Source organism: Grampus griseus, assembly GCF_964374135.1.
Source record: "Grampus griseus genome assembly, chromosome: 9".
NCBI lineage: Eukaryota > Metazoa > Chordata > Mammalia > Artiodactyla > Delphinidae > Grampus > Grampus griseus.
In genome coordinates this window covers 85,378,131-85,399,656 of record NC_139003.1, presented here as the reverse complement: position 1 = coordinate 85,399,656, position 21,526 = coordinate 85,378,131, and the positions used below count along the sequence as shown (strand labels likewise).

Sequence of the window (21,526 nt, the reverse complement as noted above, 5' to 3'; positions counted from 1 at the left end):
CAAATGGCTATATCTACCAAGCAGATGGATGTATAAGCTGGAAGTCAGCACTAGAGATACATATTTGAATTATCAGAATACAAGGGTAGCTGAGACTCAAAAGTGTATAAGATGCCCAAGGAAAAGAAAGAATGGAAAAAACAATGAAACAAGGATGAAATCCTGGAGAATAGCAAGGGGGTGTGGAAAGAGGAGGAACTCATAGACATTTGAGAAAGAGCAATTATAAATATAAGATGTGACACAGACTGCCAGTAACCCCCTAATACCTGTGTGCCTTTCTCCTTCCTTAGAACACACTAAACTCTTTATCTCAGACTCCTGCAGTTAAAGTCATTTGAAAACATTCTGGCTAACAAATTTCTCACATGATCCTCTATGATCTCTCTTCCTTTAGTGGAAGCTTGGAAGCCACACACTGAAAATGGCGGCATCAGCTTTATGGAAGGAGTCCAGTCCCTCTAAGGACCTGAGCAGAGTCAAAACACTGCATGAAATAGCAACATATTTTATCATACGTCTAAATCATGAAAAAAAAAAAACCTATGCTGTCTGTACCACAAAGGGAGCTGTAATTCCTCTCCGGTATTTCATATAAAAAAGTTTTAAGTGTCCAGATTCAACATTAACATAAATTATCATGTGTTAAAATGACAAACAAACTTCACAATGAACTTAAGAATAAACACTAGAATTAGAACAAAGCATTTTCATGAACTTCATGAAGAGTTCCATTCAATCCAATAAAAGTTCCTTTCTTTTAAAATTTTATATTACTTCTGACTTTCTAAATTCACAAGGCAGATTTATAAATTCGCCAGAGCCTATATGTCCTCCTTAAAGCAAATTGAGGCATTTCTTTGTGCTATCAAAATGATCAACTGTATTTGTATAGTTTGTGTAACTTTTACTTCTGTGAAAGTTTCCAAAATCCAAAGTAATTATTTGAGGAACAGTTTAAGGATGTACAAATTGCTAAATCTTTGGGGAACAAAGGACTTCTGAAGTACAGAAAAATGAGAGAACTAATAGTCATCAATTTATGTATTAATGTATGTTCCCAAAGAGTCTAAAATAAGACCCTAAGTTATATAGGGAATCTAAATATCTTAAATGCAGTTTAATTCATTAATCATTTATTCCAAATAATAACATAAGTTAAATATAAAACACTAAAATGACTGTCATGAGTACTCCTACATATTAACCCTAATTAATTTGTTTAAATTATGTCATAAATAAAATCAATCCCAGCAAACCATTTCAAGGAAGCTTTTCTTTCTAACTCAGGAGACTATATACCTATATTTAAAAAATATATTTACTAGAATATATGTAAATACATGTATATCTTATATATACATGTACAGAATTCTTTTAAAATCACAAATATTCAAAGAGCAGAATATAATAAAATGTACTTTACACAGAATCTAATTTCTTATAATTTAGAAGGAAATCAAGATAGTAAACTGTCACAAAATTTTATATCTAAACACAAACTATCCAAGTACTCATTCTCCCACTAGGTTCTCAGTGCCAGAACACTGGGGAATATTTGTTGAGTCAATGAATAAACTAGTTTCTTTTGTATTAGAAGGCACACATACTTAATAGATGTGATTCAACCAACATTATGAATAGTAAATATTACTAGTCAATTAGATTACTCATTTTCTTACCAAGAAAATATTGTTAGCTCTACTTAAAAATTTCATTTTGAAAACCATTCAAGATAGATTTTTCCCTTCTCTACACACAGGAGTCAATTTGCAAAGCCAGGAAAGACATATTACTCCTTTCATTTTCCCTTTCCTCATTACCTCTTAAGTATTCAGCAGTATGTTGGGTATTAGTTTGCATCAGGGTATATGAACAAAAAGACTATACAGACAAGAAATAAATTTCATGCTCTGTCTTCCTTTCATGGAAGACTTAGAAGCCACACACTGAAGATAGCAGCATCACTTTTAAAGAATGAACCGAGTCCCTGAATGGCTCCACGGAGCTAAGCTGAACCCAAACGCTACATGGAACACCACGTTTTCATAAGGCACAAAAACCCTGAAATTGGGAGTTTACAATTTAGAACCCAGCTGAAGCAGTGCACCTGTGTTGTAGCTCTGTCTGTCTAGAGGAAACATCTCTAGAGTGACCCAGGTAGCCCTAAAAGCAATGATGGAATTTGGGTTGCAATCAAGAAATTCACCATGGCTATGTGCACACATTTGTTTGAACACTGTTTAAAAATATCTCCTAAAAAGTCAAGAAACCTGGATCAAATTCTTGCTCTTCCACTAATTAACTTATAATTGAGAGCAAACAATTAGACATTTCTAAGTTTTGTTTTCTTCATTTGTAAACAGCCAATTATCCATTAAATAAAATGGGCTGGCTCACTTAGGCACTCAATACATGTTTGCTTTCAAACAACCACCCCCAACCTATTAACACAAGGGCTCCAAACTCATACACCTGGTAAATCTATGAAAAAGACAGTTATTGTCATCATATTTGTGGTACAAATGGCTTTTTACAACATCTGTATGTTGGGTTTAAAAAAAAAATCTACCTTAAGAAAAAGAAGCCAAACTTGGACTTCCCCGGTGGTGCAATGGTTAAGAATCCACCTGCCAATGCAGGGGACATGGGTTCAAGCCCCGGTCTGGAAAGATCCCACATGCCGCAGAGCAACTAAGCCCGTGTGCCACAACCACTGAGCCTGTGCTCTAGAGCCCACGAGGCACAACTACTGAAGCCCTTGCGCCTAGAGCCCGTGCTCTGCAACAAGAGAAGCCACTGCAATGAAAAGCCCGCGCACAGCAACGAAAACTCAATGCAGCCAAAAATAAATAAAATAATAATAAATTTACATTAAAAAAAAAGAAAAAGAAGCCAAACTAAATAAATCCTAAACAGGCAGGTCTTAGAATGTGTATATTCTTATGAATTTGTTTTCTGTAAGTCAGATGTTTAGAAGTAGCAATATATTTTCCTGTAAAAATAAGTTTTAAGATTTCCAAGCTAGTTTATTTAAATACAGCCAAAATATGAATCTAATTGGTGTTATATGACCATCACCACTTTGAACAAAGACTTCAGTGGAATATATATTCAGAGTTCCAGCTTGGGATGATCCTTGGGAGGTATCTCTCCCTACTAAAATCCCACTAGCTAGAGCATAGGGACTTCCTTCCACCAGTCACGACTCTAATCTTCTAACCTATTAAGAGGTAGGGCTAGAACACTGCCTGTTCTTCCATACCCATCCCACCTCCACACTCCAAACTCAAGGAACATGTGCATATAATCCCTTAGGACAAGGATGGAAATAGGGATGGCATAGGAGGGGGAAGCAAGAAACTTGGGCCTCTCTTAAGGGTGATTTAAAAAGTAGGCAGGCACAGAGTATGACTAAGAAATGCAGATTTTTTTTTCAAATCTCTCTCTTTCATATACTTACTACCACTGAAAAACCAAGCAGAATGAGGGCCAAGGACTAGATGGAGAAAGCAGGGCTGAACAACATGGAACCTCTTGTACAGTGGCAACTGGATCAAATTTTCCCTTCTCCTACTTCTCTCTGCTCCACTAGTATTACAAACAAGAGAGATGATGCTCAGTCCTTCCACTACACCGTAAGTTCTTTAAGGATAGGTATCATCTCCTGTACAACTTCATACCCTTGGTGCCTGAAAATCTGGCACACAGTAGATGGTCAATACACGTACTGCACGAATGAATAAATATAACGGTAGTCGGTGCTATGAGCCATCATTCAGAACCCCTTTGTAACTGCAGGGCTTATTTTCCTATCTATTGGGAATACTGCTGGCAGACAGTCTTCAGCTCTCTGCTCTCTTAGGGAATTGCCTTATCTGAAAAGAGCCATTTTGATCCAAGATCATTGTGCTTCTGGGGCAGTTTGCATCTAAGGATTGGGGATATAAAGGTCCATCTCCCCTCACCCCAACTTGAGACAATTCTGAGGACCATCCCAGCTTCAGAGCACCCCTTTGGGGTTGTTGAGACTTATCAAGTCTAACCTCTCCTGTGGAAACTGGGCTTTGTTCCTTTGTATGGCACTGGTCCCCAGAGGCTTCCCTGGTAAATCTGCTACACTCTAATTTCCATCTCAGAGTCTTTCAAAATCCCAACCAGAGACAACAGTTCAAAAGAGGATCTAGGTCTGGCTCAGACTGAAACCACCAAAGGAAAGGTATTTGACTTCACATTAAAGGTCAGTAAATATAAAAGGTTTTATAAAGGCTAAAGAATGAACTCTTTTATTCCTAGCAATTTGTTTCCATTTCAGCCACTGTAAGTAATCAAGAGACCTACAGTATTTTACAGAGTGAAGTAAGTCAGAAAGAGAAAAACAAATGCCATATGCTAACACATATACATGGAATCTAAAAAAAAAAAAATTTGTTCTGAAGAACCTAGGGGCAGGATAGGAATAAAGACGCAAACGTAGAGAATGGACTTGAGGACACGGGGAGGGGGAAGGGTAAGCTGGGATGAAGTGAGAGAGTGGCATGGACATATATACACTACCAAATGTAAGGTAGATAGCTAGTGGGAAGCAGCCGCATAGCACAGGGAGATCAGCTAGGTGCTTTGTGACCACCTAGAGGGGTGGGATAGGGAGGGTGGGAGGGAGATGCAAGAGGGAGGGGATATGGGGATATATGTATACGTATAGCTGATTCACTATGTCATAAAGCAGAAACTAACACACCATTGTAAAGCAATTATACTCCAATAAAGATGTTAAAAAAAAAAAAAGAGACCTAGAGTATTTTGAGGACTGCTTCAAAAAAGTACATCTGTTTTACTATCATGTAAACTACTAATGTACCAAGTTCAATTCTCAACTTACTTAAAAGAAAGCAAAAAAATTTAAACATTAATGAATTCAGTGTAAACAAGGTATAAAGCACTGCAGAAAACAGAGCTGTTCTTATCATGGGTGTTAATCAACATGTGACATGATAAGGAATTGCTTTTCCACTAAAAATTACTCAATATATTAAGTACAGTACTTTTAATCACAATTAATGGTTAAAAATACAATGCTTACATAAAAGTCATTGTTGAAATATATAGTTACAAATTACCAGAACTATTCAAGGCACACCTCAGTAAACAAAACAAAAAACAACAAAACTGATGAATAACTAACAAAACTATTTGCTTTATTTTGGACTCAAATAATACCTTAACCCTACAAGAATGGTTGATGAGGTTTAACTATGAAATTGAGGTTCAAGAATTATTTCAAGCATATAAGTACTCATTTTTTCAGATTTTTTTTTAACTGTAAGACTACCTGCCAATTTGCTAAATAGCATGGTTTGCACTAGCCAGGTTTTCTAATACCACCTAATAATTCATGCTGACTAGTAAAATCTGGAGGTTTTACCAAAATGTATAGATAAATAGATTCAGCTTTCCTATAGAAGTTAAATGAGTGGACTACGTACAGCAAAAGTTTGTCTATAACTCCTGGAAAATGGTCCAAAAGGCATTTAGCAGATGCGTATATACTACTTTCCAGGATAAGAGATTCTTAATTCTATGTGTACATATTTCAGAAAACATACCTGGACTTAAATCATCTGCTATGTGGGAACTGAAGAAGCATGCTGAGTGACACTGAATACCAGCATGCCCTTTGCCATATTACTTCACCATTACATTCTCTTCTTTTCTTTCAATAACACAAAAGTTAACTAAGTAATATTACATATCTGCAGAGACATGTTTTAAAAGTCACAAGATGATATCTAATTAAAGAAAACTGAAAATGGCAGGGCACTGGGAGGACCTGGTGCTAGTACTAATACACATAAAGCATTTCAGCCAAAATTAGTATCACTGAATTGCTATAATCGGATCCCACACAAATGTTTCATTAATTTATTTAATCCTTAGCTTTCCTATCATAACATAAAAGCAATCACTCAGAACCCATCTTTATTTTTTAACACTGCTTTTATTTAATTGTGCTTTCCTCTGAATATTCCTGCACATATTTCCTTGTTTGTTGCCTTCTATAAAGAAATGCATTAAAAATCAGAATTATTATTAGCTTCATATATAACAGCATAATATTCAATTTCTTGCCAAAATAAAATTCAGTACCATATGAGTCACTTTATTTTGTGGGTTTTTTAAAAGATGGTTAGCCTGCAATTAATTATTTAGAGGGGCAGCTTCCTAACGGCAGATCCTCCTTCACCTACAAAGAAACACAGTCATCTCTTAAAATTTATGTCATGTGGCATATCTAAGATGTATTAGGCCTCTGTCACCTTACCATGAACACTTCCTAATGTAATATCCCCAGCAGCAGAAGATAGAAATGATGATTCTGTGTAAAGACACTTGGCTTTCAGCAAACCATCTTCAGTAGATACATTAACAGAACTTCCCTGCAGTTTATCTACGGTCACAGTCTAGTAAGAGAAAGACTCAAATCAGTTCATTATAAAATGAAGACTGGTAAAAAGCCAGAATTAGTGGGCAACTAATATGTACAGTACACGGCCAATTTATTGACTTCAATTCCCCAGCTCTAAATACAAGATTATGAGCAACAGTGTTTTCTCTGTGGAATAGACCCATTATATTCCTTCATTTATTTAGATCTTCTTTAATTTCTCTTAATAATGTTTTATATTTTCTATGTAGAGTTCTTCATCTTTTGTTAAATTTATTCCTATTTGATGTATTCTAAATGTTATTATAAAAGATAGCTTTTTAAACTTCATTTTATCTTAACTGGCTTTTGTATTTGACCTTAAATCCAAAACCTCACTAAACTCACTTAACTGATTCTAATAATCTACCTGAATTAAAACAATTTTTCTACATGCATAATTATGTTCTTTACAAGTGATCGTTTCATTTCTTCCCTTCTAATCCTCATATTAATACTGTTTTTCCTGTTCTTTCCCGCCTTACGATCTGGCTCAGGCCTCCAATTTAACAGTGAATAGAAGTGATGAGATAACAAGCATCCTTATCTTATTCCTATTCTCAGAGGGAAAGCTTACAACATTGCATCATTAAGTATGGTGTTTGCTATAGATATCTTCTAGATCCCTTTTTTTTAGATTAAAGAAGTTCCCTTCTATTTCAAATCCGTTTTGTTGTTGTTGCTGTTTAACTCATGAATGGGTTTTAAATTTTAGCATATACTTTATCTGATTTTATTGGACTCTCATATGATTTTTCTCATTTCATCTGTTAATGTAGTGAATACACTATTACTTCTAGAATTTTTCCACTTTACATCTAATTAGCCAGTAGCTTTCCACTGAACAAAATGGAAGGATTTTTGTATTTATCCCTAATCTTCTCTAACAAAATTCAGTATACATTTATGTCTCAAATATTGAGCCCAATGTAAAATGAAGGTATCTAATTAAGGATTCCAAATTATATTTATAGTATTTTAAACAAATGTTTTATAAGCATAAAGTGAGCGTTAATATAAAATTGTTGACATAAAAACTGAATCACTAGGAAGGCTTGTCACAGTTTTGCCCAGGGTCAAATTCAAGCATTACACTGAGGTATTTAAAGAAAGAACATTATTGTTTTTCAACACATTGGCATCAGTATTATATTCAATTGTTATACTTCCTTCAAAAATTGTTGAGTTCAAAATATTATTTAATAAGAATTGAGTTTCAAGAATACTAAAATATTAGAAGACAGATAAACTATGAAAAGAGAAATTAAAGTACCCAGAGGTTGTTATGGAAAGCAAACTAAAATTACTTTGCTGTCTAGATTTGAAGTATATAATTTTGGTTTTTAATGGACTTTTATTAGGTATATAAAATACCAATTGCTTCTTATCTGCTACAGCTAATTATGGATTCATAGGAATTTCTTTTAAATCTAGTTTCAATAAATCTGTCAAAGAAAGATAGATATTTTACATACATTCAGATTTGTGAGAATACACGTTTTGCGTTCCTCAGTGTAATAGTAAGGTTTAAAATTTCTGAAAAAAATTATCCTTTACCTACAAAATTTCTTCATGAAAAGTTGCTTTATGCATAGCTTAAAATTCTCCAAGTATTTCCATAAAGCAGACAACAAATATGAATACTCTAGCTTTTTATAAATAGTGAGGCTGCTTTAGGGAATATCAAAAGATAAATGTTGCAAGAATATTTGAAACTTAATTGAATTGGCAAGGGGGAACTTTTGATTAGACTGCCCCCACAACCAAATAAAGCTTTTAAGACACTCCTTATGAGTATCAGAAAAATGCCAAGGATTTACTTTGTTCATTAAACACTAAATCTCTTACCCTGTAGGAAGCTAAAAAATATCCTCTCCTGCCCCACCAAACTAAATGAAAGCAAGCAAAAGTACAACACTCATCACAATAATATAGCTATTTTAACCAATCAATCCGTAAAATTAATTTCAAAGAAATAGAAAATTCACTAAGGGCCATATATAATGCACTATATCAAATACTAACTAGAACAATTAAACTTAGGACACCACAGTTTACAGCAAAATATTGAGGATCTTATAGTTACTAATGCTAATGGAACAAACATTCAAAAAAATAGATTAAACTGTACAGCTTGCTTATTAAGTGAAGTAGATATTTAAAGAAAGAACGAAAAGTAGATCCAAAAATACCTTTCTTAGAGAGATATTGCTATAAATTAATTTGCTTTTCTATACAAGAAGAAATTTTTTTCACAAAGTTATTATAAACCAACATTATAAAATAAAAATGAAGTTTTAAGGAAAAACTGTGGCCTTGTAGCCCAAACTAAGAAAGGTCAACTGATAACTATATTATCAATTCATTCAACAATCATTCATTCAACAATCCATTCATACAATGGATTTCTATCTTGTCTGTATCAAACTTAGGATACTGAAATTAACAATACAATTTAAAAACAGCCATTCCATATAAAATGATACATAAACAATATACTGTTAAGTGTTTATAATGCTCACTTGATTCTCACAATCTTGTTGAGCAGAAAAAACAAACAATACCATTCCTATTTTATGAATAATGAAACATAGTCTCAGTAAAGTTAACTGATAGGTCTAGGACTGGCCAAATCACCTTTCCTGTGTTTTATTTACCTTTATCATCATCATTATAGTCGACACTATAATGGAGTTAGCTATGCAAGACATTATTTTAAGTACCTTATCTGTATTATGCATTAACTCATTTAATCCTCATAACAACCAGTGTGAGTTAATGTCATTACTATTATTCTATTTTCCAGAAAACCAAGACACATAGAGGTTAAATAACTCATCTGAAGTTAAAGAGCTTAGTAAGTGGCTGAGCCAGGATTCAAACCCAGGTACTCTGGTTCTCAATTACGTGCTCTAAACCAATTCACTATGCTGCCTCTCAAATATCCAAAACACATTTCTATGGAAGTGGTATATTAAAAGTTAACATATTTCATAAGAACTTATTTTATATAAGACCTCAGAAACTTAGAAATATGCCTTAAAAATTAATACTATGCATAATATAAATAGAAAGAAATATCAAAACTGATTCTTTAGTACAACACAAAACTCCATCAGGCAGGAAACAAAATAGTATAACAGAAAGTAGGAATAAATTAATATTCAATAAACCATGAAAGTTGAGAGGATAAATAATGAGTGGAAATAGTGGTCAAAATATTAAAAATAGAAAATAATTAAGATGATTTAAATTCTTCTTTGATAGTTACATGTGAACATCAATATGCAATATTCTGCAACTGCAGGTGTCCAATTTCCCTTTTGCACCTCCAAGACCACAACAATCAGAGAGGTGAAACTAAATGCTGCCTCAAAACAGCTGCCACATAAAGCCAGGCAGTGTCTTTCAACACTTTTTAAAAAGATAAATTTGAATATTTGGGTTTAAACAGTCTCCCACAGGTTCTAAGAGAAAGGTGATGGAAAATAAAAGTGACAATTGTAGAACAATTAGTGTTATAACCTACCTTGTTTAATTATGCCAACAATAATCTACATATAAGATACAATTCCTCCCCACCAATTATCGGAGAATACAGCTGAGTATGGAATTGAACAAATTTATGACAAAAGAATCCTTGCAAATTGTCAAACTGTAAAATAAAAGGTGGCTCAGACCTTTCTAAAAGATTTAAACCATTAGTGATCATGCTAAAAAATTGTGACAATTTATACTTCAAAATTATACCTTTATTCTTAATACTATGCTAAACCACAGAAAGCAACAAAAGTTGACTGAAAAAATGCAAACTGTCTTATAACAATCAAAGTTCCTATGGATAATAAAAGCTTTTGGAGAACAGTAATGCTGTCTAATGGTGCCATCTTGTGGAAAACACTGAAGAAAGTCGAGTTTCGAAACTCCTAAAATTGCCTAAAGGCAAAATAAACAGGTCTTGGAAAAAATACTCAAATAAACCTAACAATAAGAAAAATTTAATCCCACTTATTTTGGTATTATGTAATGACTGATTTTAACCCATGATCATTAAGATTAAAATCTCTTCAGAATCAGAATTCAATATTAAGTATTTGCAAGGGATGAACTGGGAGTTTGGGGTTAGTACACAAACTATTACATATAGAATGGATAAACAACAAGGTCCTACTGTATAGCACAGGTAACTATATTCAATATTCTGGGATAAACCATAATGGAAAAGAGTATAAAAAAGAATGTAATATGTGTGTATAACTGAGTCACTTTGCTGTACAGCAGAAATTAACACAACACTGTAAATCAACTACACTTCAATACAAAAAAATTTTTTAAAGAAATATTAAGAATTTAAAGATGTTATTGAGGGAGTTTCCTGGTGGTCCAGTGGTTAAGACTTCGCCTTCCAATGGAGGGGGTGTGGGTTCAATCCCTGGTGGGGAAGCTAAGATCCCACATGCCTCGTGGCCAAAAAAACAAATCATAAAACAGGAGCAATATTGTAACAAATTTAAATTCTTTAAAAATGGTTCACATCAAAAAAAAAAAACTTTAAAAAAATAAAATAAAACTTAAAAGTTATAAAAAGATGCTACTGATTCCAAATAAGTAACTAAATATCTATCAAAAGTATTAAATCACAAATTTAAAATTAAATTGTATAATATTTAATCATCTCAGTTCAAGTTTGAATTTACTAATGAACTCAAATGCATTAAAAAGGGAATGTTTTGCCACAAATTTTGTAGAATCTACCCACTGTGTGAGCCAACCAGATGCAAAATTGCAAGTACTAGAAAAGAAAATTACAATCTTACACTTTTATCTGATGCATGAATATCTATATTTCCATAAACTGTTCCCAGGCAGATCACTTTACCTCCTTTTGTTTGAATATGTAATTTTTGACTCTGAAAGACAAATACAAAAATTCACATAGAAAAAGAGACAATAAATTTGACTTATACTAATAAAAAATGTTCCAACATTTTATACATTTCTTTTAAAATAATAATAAAGCAGTAAAAGAGGAAGTAGAAATGAATAGAAATGCACTGTTTGGAATAATAACATCAGTGAGAAAAGAATGTCAACTGCTGTTAAAGTGATTAAATAAAGCTCCTTGGACTCAAAGGAAAAAAAAAGATACTTGGGTGTTCTGGTAGCTTCACTGAAGAAAGGGTTGAGAATCAAAGATCACAATGGCTAACTAAACATACATCATGATGAGAATGACAACAATAATCACTGTTCATCGTTATTAATATTCATCATTAATAACAGTAATATTTATTACTTACTTGGCATTTTCTTTGCACCAAATAACAACGTTCACTACTTTATGTGAACTAACATTTAATTCTCACAATTCAGAGATGGGTATTATAGTTTTCCCATTTTACAGAGGAAGGAATCCAAGAATCAGAAAGGTTAAACAACCTTATCAGGTGACACATTAGAAAACAACAAAATCTAAACTAACAGAATCAAGCTCTGTATGATTTCAAATCCTACATTCTTATTGCTGGAGTCACCTAAAGAAGTATATATTCACACTTAGGATAACAACCCACTGACTGTTAAACTTTCTAGTACAACACAGCCCAGAAACTGGAACTAAATGAAAATGTCTCTAAGAAAATAGCAGTTACGGTTAGCCTCCTCTGCTAGATAAAAAAAAACGTGTGTGTATGTAACACTTGATTTCACACTTGGCAAGTGTGGCAGAAACTATGATAGGTCCACAAAAATCCACTTTTTCCCGAAGTACAGAGTATAGCTGGGCCCATGAAGAGAAAATGTTTTCCAGCTTCCCTTACCTCCTAGGTGCTGCTCAGTTCTTGCCAACAGAATATAAATAGAAATGTTATGTGCAATTTCCAGGCTGGTGCTTTTAGAAGAACTAATGTGCGTTCCCTGTGCTCTGCCCCTGCCACCAGGTGCATGTATATTACAATAAGGCTCTAACAGATAGCAGAGCCAGAAGATGAAGGGAACCTACAATACCTGAATAGAAATGAGTCACCCACACACTTGGACACAAATGAAAAATAAACTATAGTTGTGTGTGAGCCATTAGATGTTTGGTCTATTTTTTAGGGTAGCTTACTTCAGCTTAATATTTGCATAAGTCTTCAGTTCTACCACATCTATAAAGAGAAAAAGAATAGGTAAATACCAGAAGAAGAAAAATAGCAAAAGCAAACCCACCAATATCATAACCAGCAACAGTAGAGACGTTATCTAAAAACTGGGAAAAAAAATACAAAACAACCTTCTGGTTGCTTTACTCAGGGGGAAAAACAGTAAAACCTTGGGTAAAATGGCCCAGGAATGAAGTTTAAAAAATTCAGTGAAAAGGGCAAAATGAATCATTCTTAAAAAGTTTATCTATATTACAGCATGGTAGACTTCATGCCCATAGAAACATGAGTCAGAAGTCAAACTGTATTTAATACAGTCTTTATCAAGCAGACAAGTAACTGATGAACCTTAGAAAAAAGTATCTCCAAAACAACTGTTATTTTATTTAAATCAGGAGTTCTTAACCAAGTTTACACGACATTCTAGACAGTCTGTGAAACTTACGAAATTGTAAGCAAAATTTCATATGTGTGCATTTTTTCTAAGGAAATAATCATCATATTTTCAAAGAGGTCTAAAGCACAAAAATGTTAATAGCTATCATTAAGTTCAAAGCTCATCTAATTTCAAAAAATAAAGTAGATTATAAAATTTAAAAACATATGGATCTTGGGTGGCCTCGGCCTGCAGCAAGATTTCAGTTCCCTGCCAGAGACTGAAGTCAGGCAGCAGCAGTGAGAGCTCTGAATCCTAGCCACTAGACCACTGGGGACCAGTGGCCAGTGACAAGGCCCTAGACTACCAGCTGTGTAGAAATGAATTTTCACAGAGACGGAAAGTAGTGAAGCAAGTAAAGTGTTTAGGAGGAAAAAGTACAGTTCTTGTGGATAGAAACATGGGTGGGCTCAGAGACAGAGTTGCCACCTTGTGGTAGTTTGAATCACTTTTATGGGACATTTCTTCCAGGTTTCCTTTGACAATCACCTTGCTTTGCCTGGTTCTGAGTCCGTATTTGGTATATCTCAGGATCTTCCCCGTGTGTGCGCGCATGCATCTCTCAGCCAAGATGGATTCTAGCAAAGAGGCCGATGCATAGTTGACGTCACTTACTCTGGGGTGGCGCCCCCTCCCTTGTGGACCTCCAAGAAGCCTTTCTGGGCATGTGTAGTCGAGAAGGTATCCTTGACTTTGAGAATAAGGAATATGTGGTCTTTTATCTCTTATCTGGGAAGGGCCCAGCCTCCTCTCTCCATTGTCCTGCTATTATATTTTGAAGTTTCTGGCCACAGGGAATGAACTCCAGCTGCTTACCCTGGGGCCCATCTATCTCCTGCCTCAATATGCAAAACAAAGTAGTTAAAATGTTTAAATAAATCAGAAGCTATTTAGTATAATATAAACTATTACTATTGCAATTTTTAAAAATGCAAATATGTGGCATTCAGTGAGTTAGTACTGCCAGACATTTTGCTTGGACAATAAGGAAAGGTGGAAAGAGCATGAGCTTGGAATGCAGAAAGACCCAAGTTCAAATTTTAGCTCAATTTATTAGCTGTGGGAACCTAAATGAGTTCCTTAATCTCTTAGTAGCTCACAGTTTCTTCCTTGATAAAAAGAAGATAATTCAAGGATTAAATGAAGACTTAGCTACATTTCTGGGTACATAATAAGGACTCAGTAAACAGTAGCTGTTATTATTGCTATAAACATCTTATAACATACATCAAATATATTTCAAATCCTTAAAATGAGTGGAAGAGAAACTTACATTAATAGGCGATCACTAATTAGAGATAACGATATTGTACTATATTTAAAACTTAAACCAGATATTTCACAAAGCGTTCCCATTCTGAATTTAAGTCAGTTAAATCCTAAGATCTCAAGAATAATTCTCTTACCTCTTAATTCTCCTAACTACCATTAAGATTCAGCGGACCCAATTCCAATTCTTGAATTTCTTTTTTGAGCTATTCTATTTGTAGGACTGATATTTCATGACTTTTATTCTTTCTTAGAGGTCCCCCAAAGAATAAATAGAAAATTTACTCATTTTTTAAATAGAATAAAACTCATTCTATCTTAAAATTACCATAATGGTTCACTGGACTCCTTTGTAAATCTAAAATACATTATGGGATTTTAGTATTCTTATTTTTCATATGTCTCATAACATTTTGCTATTTCATTATCCTAGCAGTTATTTCATTATTATTTGTCAATTATTCCCAACTATGCTAGAAAATGTCTAAAAGAATAAGACAACAGAAGAATGATGAACTTGCTTCAAATGATGGTTCTCAACTAAAGGTGATTTTTGTCCCCCAGAGGACATTTGGCAATGTGTGGAGATATTTTTCATTGTCCTAAGTGAGTGTGTTTCTTGGCACTTAGTTGGTAGAAGCCAGGAATACTGCTAACCATCCCACAGTGCATAGGTCAGCCCCTGACAACAAAGAATTTTCCAGCCCAAAATGTCAACAGTGCCAAAGTTGAGAAATCATTTTTCATTTTATGCACATAATGGCAGAAAAAAGAAAACTGACAAAATAGATCTTTCAGAATTATCAGACGGATCAAAAGATGATTGCAAAGAGACAGACAGCAGTACAGTAGCTTCCAAATTTGGCTGTGAAATTGAAAATCTAAGACTCTGAGTCTCCAGAGAACAATATTCTAGATGAATTTCTGAAATTCAAGCATTGATGAGTGACCAATATATTTATAAGGACAAAAAGGAACCATGGTATTCTCATCCATTTAGTCACTCAACATGAAAACTTCATTGTGCAATCTTTTATAAGAACTGGAACCATCTCATTTTTCCAAAAGGATATGTAATAGTATTCTTTAATCGCTTTTGATATTTGTGCAACTCAACTTTTCTTATTTTTTTGGCTGCGCCAGGTCTTAGTTGTGGCACATGGGATCTTCGTTGCGGCATGCAGGCTCTTTCAGTTGCGGCATGCAGGATCTAGTTCCCTGACCAGAGATCAAACCCGGGCCCCTTGCATTGGGAGCATGGAGTCTTAACCACTGGACCACCAGAGAAGTCCCTGTGCAACTAAATTTACTGAAATGGTTCACATGTGAAGACATGCCAAAGGTAGGTGTGCAAATAAAAGTGGCTGGGACAAAACAAATAATGTAAAAATTTTTAAATGCATCCAATTAATCATACTAATTACTGTTTATGCAACTAAAAATGAAAATGCTTTGCAATTATGAAGCAAAGATGCCTGACTTCAACAAAGTTACCAAAGTTCACAAAAGTATTGAGTTTTGGGTCTTCCCTGGTGGCGCAGTGGTTGAGAGTCCGCCTGCGGATGCAGGGGATGCGGGTTCGTGCCCCAGTCCGGGAAGATCCCACATTCCGCGGAGCGGCTGGGCCTGTGAGCCATGGCCGCTGAGCCTGAGCATCCGGAGCCTGTGCTCCGCAACGGGAGAGGCCACAACAGTGAGAGGCCCACGTACCGCCAAAAAAAAAAAAAAAAAAAAAAAGTATTGAGTTTTGAATATGCAAGTGTAAATAGTATCAGTAGTAACAATAAGCTAGAACTTATCAGAGATGTATTTGAAATCATTCAGAGCTGAGACCAATCTAATTTTAAGAAAATTAAATATAAAAGCGTTGTTACAAAGTGAGACGAATCATTTGCTGTTTAGCACAAATAACTACTTAATCCTTAAGTAATGAACTACCTGGTACATTAAAAATGTGATTAATTTAGTATTTTAAGCAAATTTATAATGCTTAATGACTTTCCCTTACTCCTTAATAAATGGAAGAAAATCATTCGTTAAAACTAAAATTTCTTAAACTTAGTAAGATCTGAGAATGCTAAGAATGTATTATTAGTATCACTGTACACTTTGAAATGAAATCTAAAAGGAACATGATGAAAACCTTCAAAGTTGCTACAACCTCTATACTTTCATAACAGAACTGACGAACTTTTTGCAAGGAATTTCTGAGTGATGAATAAATGATACTCAATATTTCCAATAAATGATGCTCGAATAATAACCTTAATTTGATACCGTAGTTCATAGTTTAAGGTGTTATAAAAACTAACGTTGAAACAAAATTAGAAAAGTATTTATACCTTAACTGACTGTAAGATGCTGGTCCCCTGTTCGGTTTCAATTTTGCAATTATCACACTCAATATTTTGGACTTTTACACAGCCAGATCCTGATGACTTGATATTCAAATCTAGAAATGAAAAAAAGAAAAACCAAGTTAGTACTACGGTTAATGAGCTCCAAAGCATTTCAGTGTCCCGCAGAAATCCAGCTACTCAGTTTACTGAATCCTGGAAAGAACACAGCTGTCAGCAGCCTCTCTCTAAAGGTAAGGGATCTCCACCACAGCAACAGGACCAAATGTAAAGCCCTTTTCTACCAGTTTTTAAAAAGCAGTTATTTCTGTTGGCAGATATCATCTAAAGAGAGGAAGTAACATAGGAGATAAGTAAAGCAGGTCAAAGATTCCAGTTCTTATAGAAGATCATAGAAGCCTCTTCGCCACTGAGAAAATACACAAACACAGATTTGAGTAAGAGTGCAGGAAGTTAACAAGTCATTATGGTGAACTGGATAAGTCAGTTAGCTTATTCTCTTCTATATTCATGAAAGTTTAAAGATTTGTTCCCAAACTTTCCCCAAGTTAAAAAGCCTACTGCAGGAGTGGCATGGATCAGTATATATGACCATGAGTTCAGTTTTCAAATCCTACTGCTAACCTTTCATATGTAAAAAAAGGAAGATATTATCATGCAGCTATATCACAAGGTATCTGAAGTAATAAAAAGTGGGAACAACTTTGAAAAATCTAGTACTGAATAATATTAAAACCTCAAAATTGTGGATAAATAACAGTGATATATACGAAGAAAATTTGGCAAATAAGCCATACTTAGCTTTAAAGTTTAACTTTAAATTCAATTTAAGGTGTAACCTTAGGTGTCTCTGTATAAAAAATCTTTAAAACACTGATATTTAATACCAAGTTCAAATAAATATTGATGATTTCCCTTAAAACAGATCAGAGAATTAATGCTACCCCAAACACAAACTACTGGGGTCTTAGCACTACAATTCCAATAGTCATGACATAAAAATCAATTTCTACAGTTGAGTATATGGCAGTCTCTATAAAGGCAATATTTTGGTTGGGATTAATATAAAATACATAAAAAGACAATTTCACCCCACACTTCCATGGATGCAAATGTAACTGCAAAACTTTCAGCCAGTTAAGTAGTGTTACAACATAAGGTTTGATCTCAAGCAGTAATGATAGGCATGGGAAGAAGAAAACAATTTCTAAATATACTCTACCCTCAGTAGGTGGGTAGAGAAGTTAAGGCTACATACTGAGTGGTAGTAATGCTACACTCACTCATTCACTGAAACAGTTATAGACGAACTGGAGGAACACGAGTAAGTATGAGTAAAATTGAATTATGTTGATTTGAGGGCCTGTGGAATATCCACATATTAACACTAAATTGGAAATGAGATTCTGGCTCTAAAAAGAGGAATCAGCAAATAATAAGGTTTGGGTAGTTCCATTTTTATCTGTGCTGCCATAAAATTTTGCTTATCTCTATTTCAATACTCAGTCTATTTTGTACTGCATAATACACTGGCAAATCTTCCTCCCCAACCCAGACTGTTAACATTTTGAGATCAGGTCTCTTATTCACCTAGGCTAGTTAAAAAAAAGTTGAGAAGCAATAAGGCATAGTGGTTCAGCAGACTCCAGTCAGTTCAAATCTCAGCTCCACCACTTTGTATCTGAGAAAATAGGCATAGTTCTTGATCTAACCCCACTACAAATTAAATTTCATGAAGGCACGGATTTCTTCTACTTGTTCACCCACAATAAATACTTAGTATATGAAACTTGCTGTATCTCAATTCCCTCATCTTAAATGGTGACAATAAGTGTCTATAATACAGTGCAACTGTAAGGATTGGAAAAGATCATCTTAGAAGTGTTAGTTGCTATTACGATCTTCATTAGTATCTTCCTTCAGTCCCGGGAAGTCGGAGAGCCAGGGAAGACATTCCTAGAAAAGTGCTGCGTACACGGTCGTTTCCATGTGAGAAATAACATGGAACCCAAATACCTAGGAAACATATCTGGCAGCCATTATCAGTTGAAGTTTCCCAGACAATCTTACTATGTGTTTTTCTTCATGGCCTGCTACTCAGAGAAAATCTACTTAGGCCAAAATGAGTGGTGACGTTTTCAGTAAGAAGCCGGGTGTCTATCAGAAACCAAACATCTGGTCCAGGTTCGATGGAACATGCTATAGACAAGGCTGTTTGGGGACAGACGCCAGGCAGTGAGCAAGGGGAAACGCGGATGGTCTGCCATGCCACTGAGTGGATTATCAAGATACTTTAACCCTGAAAAATACACCACATTGTTACCGACAAAGTGCAGTGACACAAATAGGAACAAAGTGCCAAAGGAGAACAGAAGGGGCTCCACAAATGTTATTCGGCTTAGATTATTCCAAATCATGTTTCCATTCAATTTATAAAATTGCTGTAATTGAGAACCTAATTCCTAACTACTGCCCAGAAACCCAAAGCACAACAGAAAAAAAGAGGCAACCTCCGAAGGCGTAAATTGTAAATTAGGTTGGAAAGTCAGATCCAAAGGGACCAATTAAAAACGCACGTCGACCTAATTCTATAAATTCACTGGATGTGCCCTGGGACCCAAGCCCGTTTAAACTTCACTTGCCAAACTTCAGGGGCGCGTTCACTTCCACGGACGCCTGGGGGTCGATGACGTCAGACACGATGGCCACCTCCTTCTGCGCCTCGTCGTACCTCACCTGCAGGCTGGCCACGGCCCCACCCTCCACTCCGCTCACCGCCACCAGCACGCGGTCGCCATCCGGGTAGGTGAGAGGGTCCAAGGGCCTCACGGCTAGGGAGCACGGGAGCCGCGTCCGCAGCCGGCCGAAAGGGCTCACCAGAAGTGCCCACTCCTTCAGAGTCCGGCGCGCGGGACCAGACCGAGAGACGTCGGGCTGGGACCCACCTGAGCCGTACAGCCGGGCCTGACAGGCCCCGCACGCACAGCGCCCCGCGACCTCGCTGGCCCACACTCGGAGCAGACAGAGCCGGAGGCAGCCCAGCCCCCATCCCGAGCAGGGGACGAACATGGCGTGCTCTCACGCTTCCTCAGTTCACCTCAGCCACAGGCTAGTCTCGCCACGGCCAGTCGACTTGGCCGCTGTGCCGGCGCAAGTCAGAAGGGAGACACTTGAGAGGGTGTGCTAAAGCAACAGCAAGACTGCTCACTTCGTTCAGCAATTTAAACCTCAGCTACACACGCCTCGGGGGCAAATTGGAATTTCAAAGCTCTAAGTATCCACGCTGACCATAACTCCTCGCCTACTCCCGCCCTTTCGCAAAGGCCGGTGGGATAGGTAGTTCTAATGGAGTCAGACGTCGAGGGGCTCGGCGGCTTAGAAACTACATTTCCCAAGAGGAAATGCCCAAGGTTGTTAAGTCTAGTAAGAGCAGGTGTTACACGGGACTCGGAAGGCAAGCGCTCCTTCCCTCTAGCCAATTATCCATTGGAGGGACGGGGGGGGGGGGCGGAAATCACACCAGAATCCAACTGGCCAATGGAAAGCGTGGAAGGCGAAAGATGGGCAAGGCTGTGTGGTTTCCTTGGATACCGAGGACGCTACTTCTTTGGAGAGGGTGGAGCTTTGGAGTGAGACGAGGAAGCCAAAACTCACAGAGAAAAACAGGAGCCTAAATAAGGATCAGGACCGAGGGAAGTGGTAGGAAATTGCGCTTTTAAAGGTGAGAACTAGATGCAAAATAGGAGTACCCTCAGTGAGTGGTTAGTTCCAAACTTCATTAAACTAGTGCGGGGTACCCTGGGATAGAGAATCCCTAGGGAAGAGGATCAAGACCAGTTAGTGTTTTCTGAGGAAACTCCCTCTTTGATATCAAATATAGGAATAGGGTTAGAGTCCTGTCTCCTTCCTGACTCTAAGTGATCTTACGTCAGTCATTGAACGTCTCTGGGTTTTAACCGCTCGCTCTTAAAATGAGGTCAATAATACTTTCCTTGTCTTGCCTCAAAGGGTTTTTGTAGGGATCAAATGAGATAATGGATGTGAACACGCTGCACAGGCTGCCAAGTTGCAATTTAAATTATTATATTTTTATTTTATAGCATAGACTCTACGTTACCAAGAAAAATCTGAGCGATCACGATTTGTGTTGACAGCAGCACTGTTCCCTTTGACTACAAATGATCCTCGGTTTTAGGACTAAAATAAGATAGAGAGATAGAGAGAGATAGAGAGAGAGAGAGAGAGAGAGAGAGAGAGAGAGAGGGAGAGAGGGAGGGAGAGAGACATAGTGCCATGGGAAGAGTATGGAATTGGTTATTTTCCTGGCTCGGCCATTGGTTTATCTGTGTCACCTACACCTGTTTCTTCCACTTTAAGATGAAGAAGGATTGTACTAAATGACTCCGTAAGGTCTGTTTTACCTTTTATTATTTTGTGGGCAATTTAAAAATGAGAAAAGATTTATTTTCTCCTTTCCTGCTATCTCTCCCTTTCTGTGCCAGTTCCTCCTCCTACAAATTATTCCCTAAGTTCTTTAGCAAAGACACCCTGCAAACAATGACGTCCAATAAAATGCAAGTGCTGAAACTGAATGCCATAAAAAATTGAAGCCCTTGGCCAAGTGCAATAACCAGAATTACTGGGAGTAATAGTGATAGAGGGATGGGCTAAAGTCCTAATGAACTGAGCTAAAGTCCTCAGGGGCCCAAGTCATAGGGTGCTTTGCAAGCCATTACCTTGTTAGAAATTCAGTGTTTTTCTTAAGTTATCCTTTCCTCCTTTCTGTCCCAGTCCTTCCTCCCTCCTTATTCTTCCTCCTTATGAAGGCTCACAATAG

The 21,526-nt window shown here is 36.3% G+C and overlaps 1 protein-coding gene across 2 annotated transcripts in view; it reads right to left on the bottom strand.

The window, feature by feature from the left end:
• The window catches only part of FAM185A (family with sequence similarity 185 member A), a 66,218-nt gene extending 46,247 nt beyond the window's left edge, over positions 1-19,971 (bottom strand). The window contains exons 1-4 of one of the 2 annotated variants that reach the window (XM_082662364.1): positions 19,332-19,971; positions 16,675-16,784; positions 11,302-11,394; positions 6,323-6,461 (exon numbers count right to left, since the gene is read on the bottom strand). In XM_082662364.1, the coding sequence (XP_082518490.1) occupies positions 6,323-6,461; positions 11,302-11,394; positions 16,675-16,784; positions 19,332-19,758 (769 nt within the window). In that variant the 5' untranslated portion in view covers positions 19,759-19,971. The remainder of the gene's footprint in view (positions 1-6,322; positions 6,462-11,301; positions 11,395-16,674; positions 16,785-19,331) is intronic. The other variant, XM_082662365.1, reaches the window with a different exon arrangement.
• Between the last annotated feature and the right edge of the window lie 1,555 nt (positions 19,972-21,526).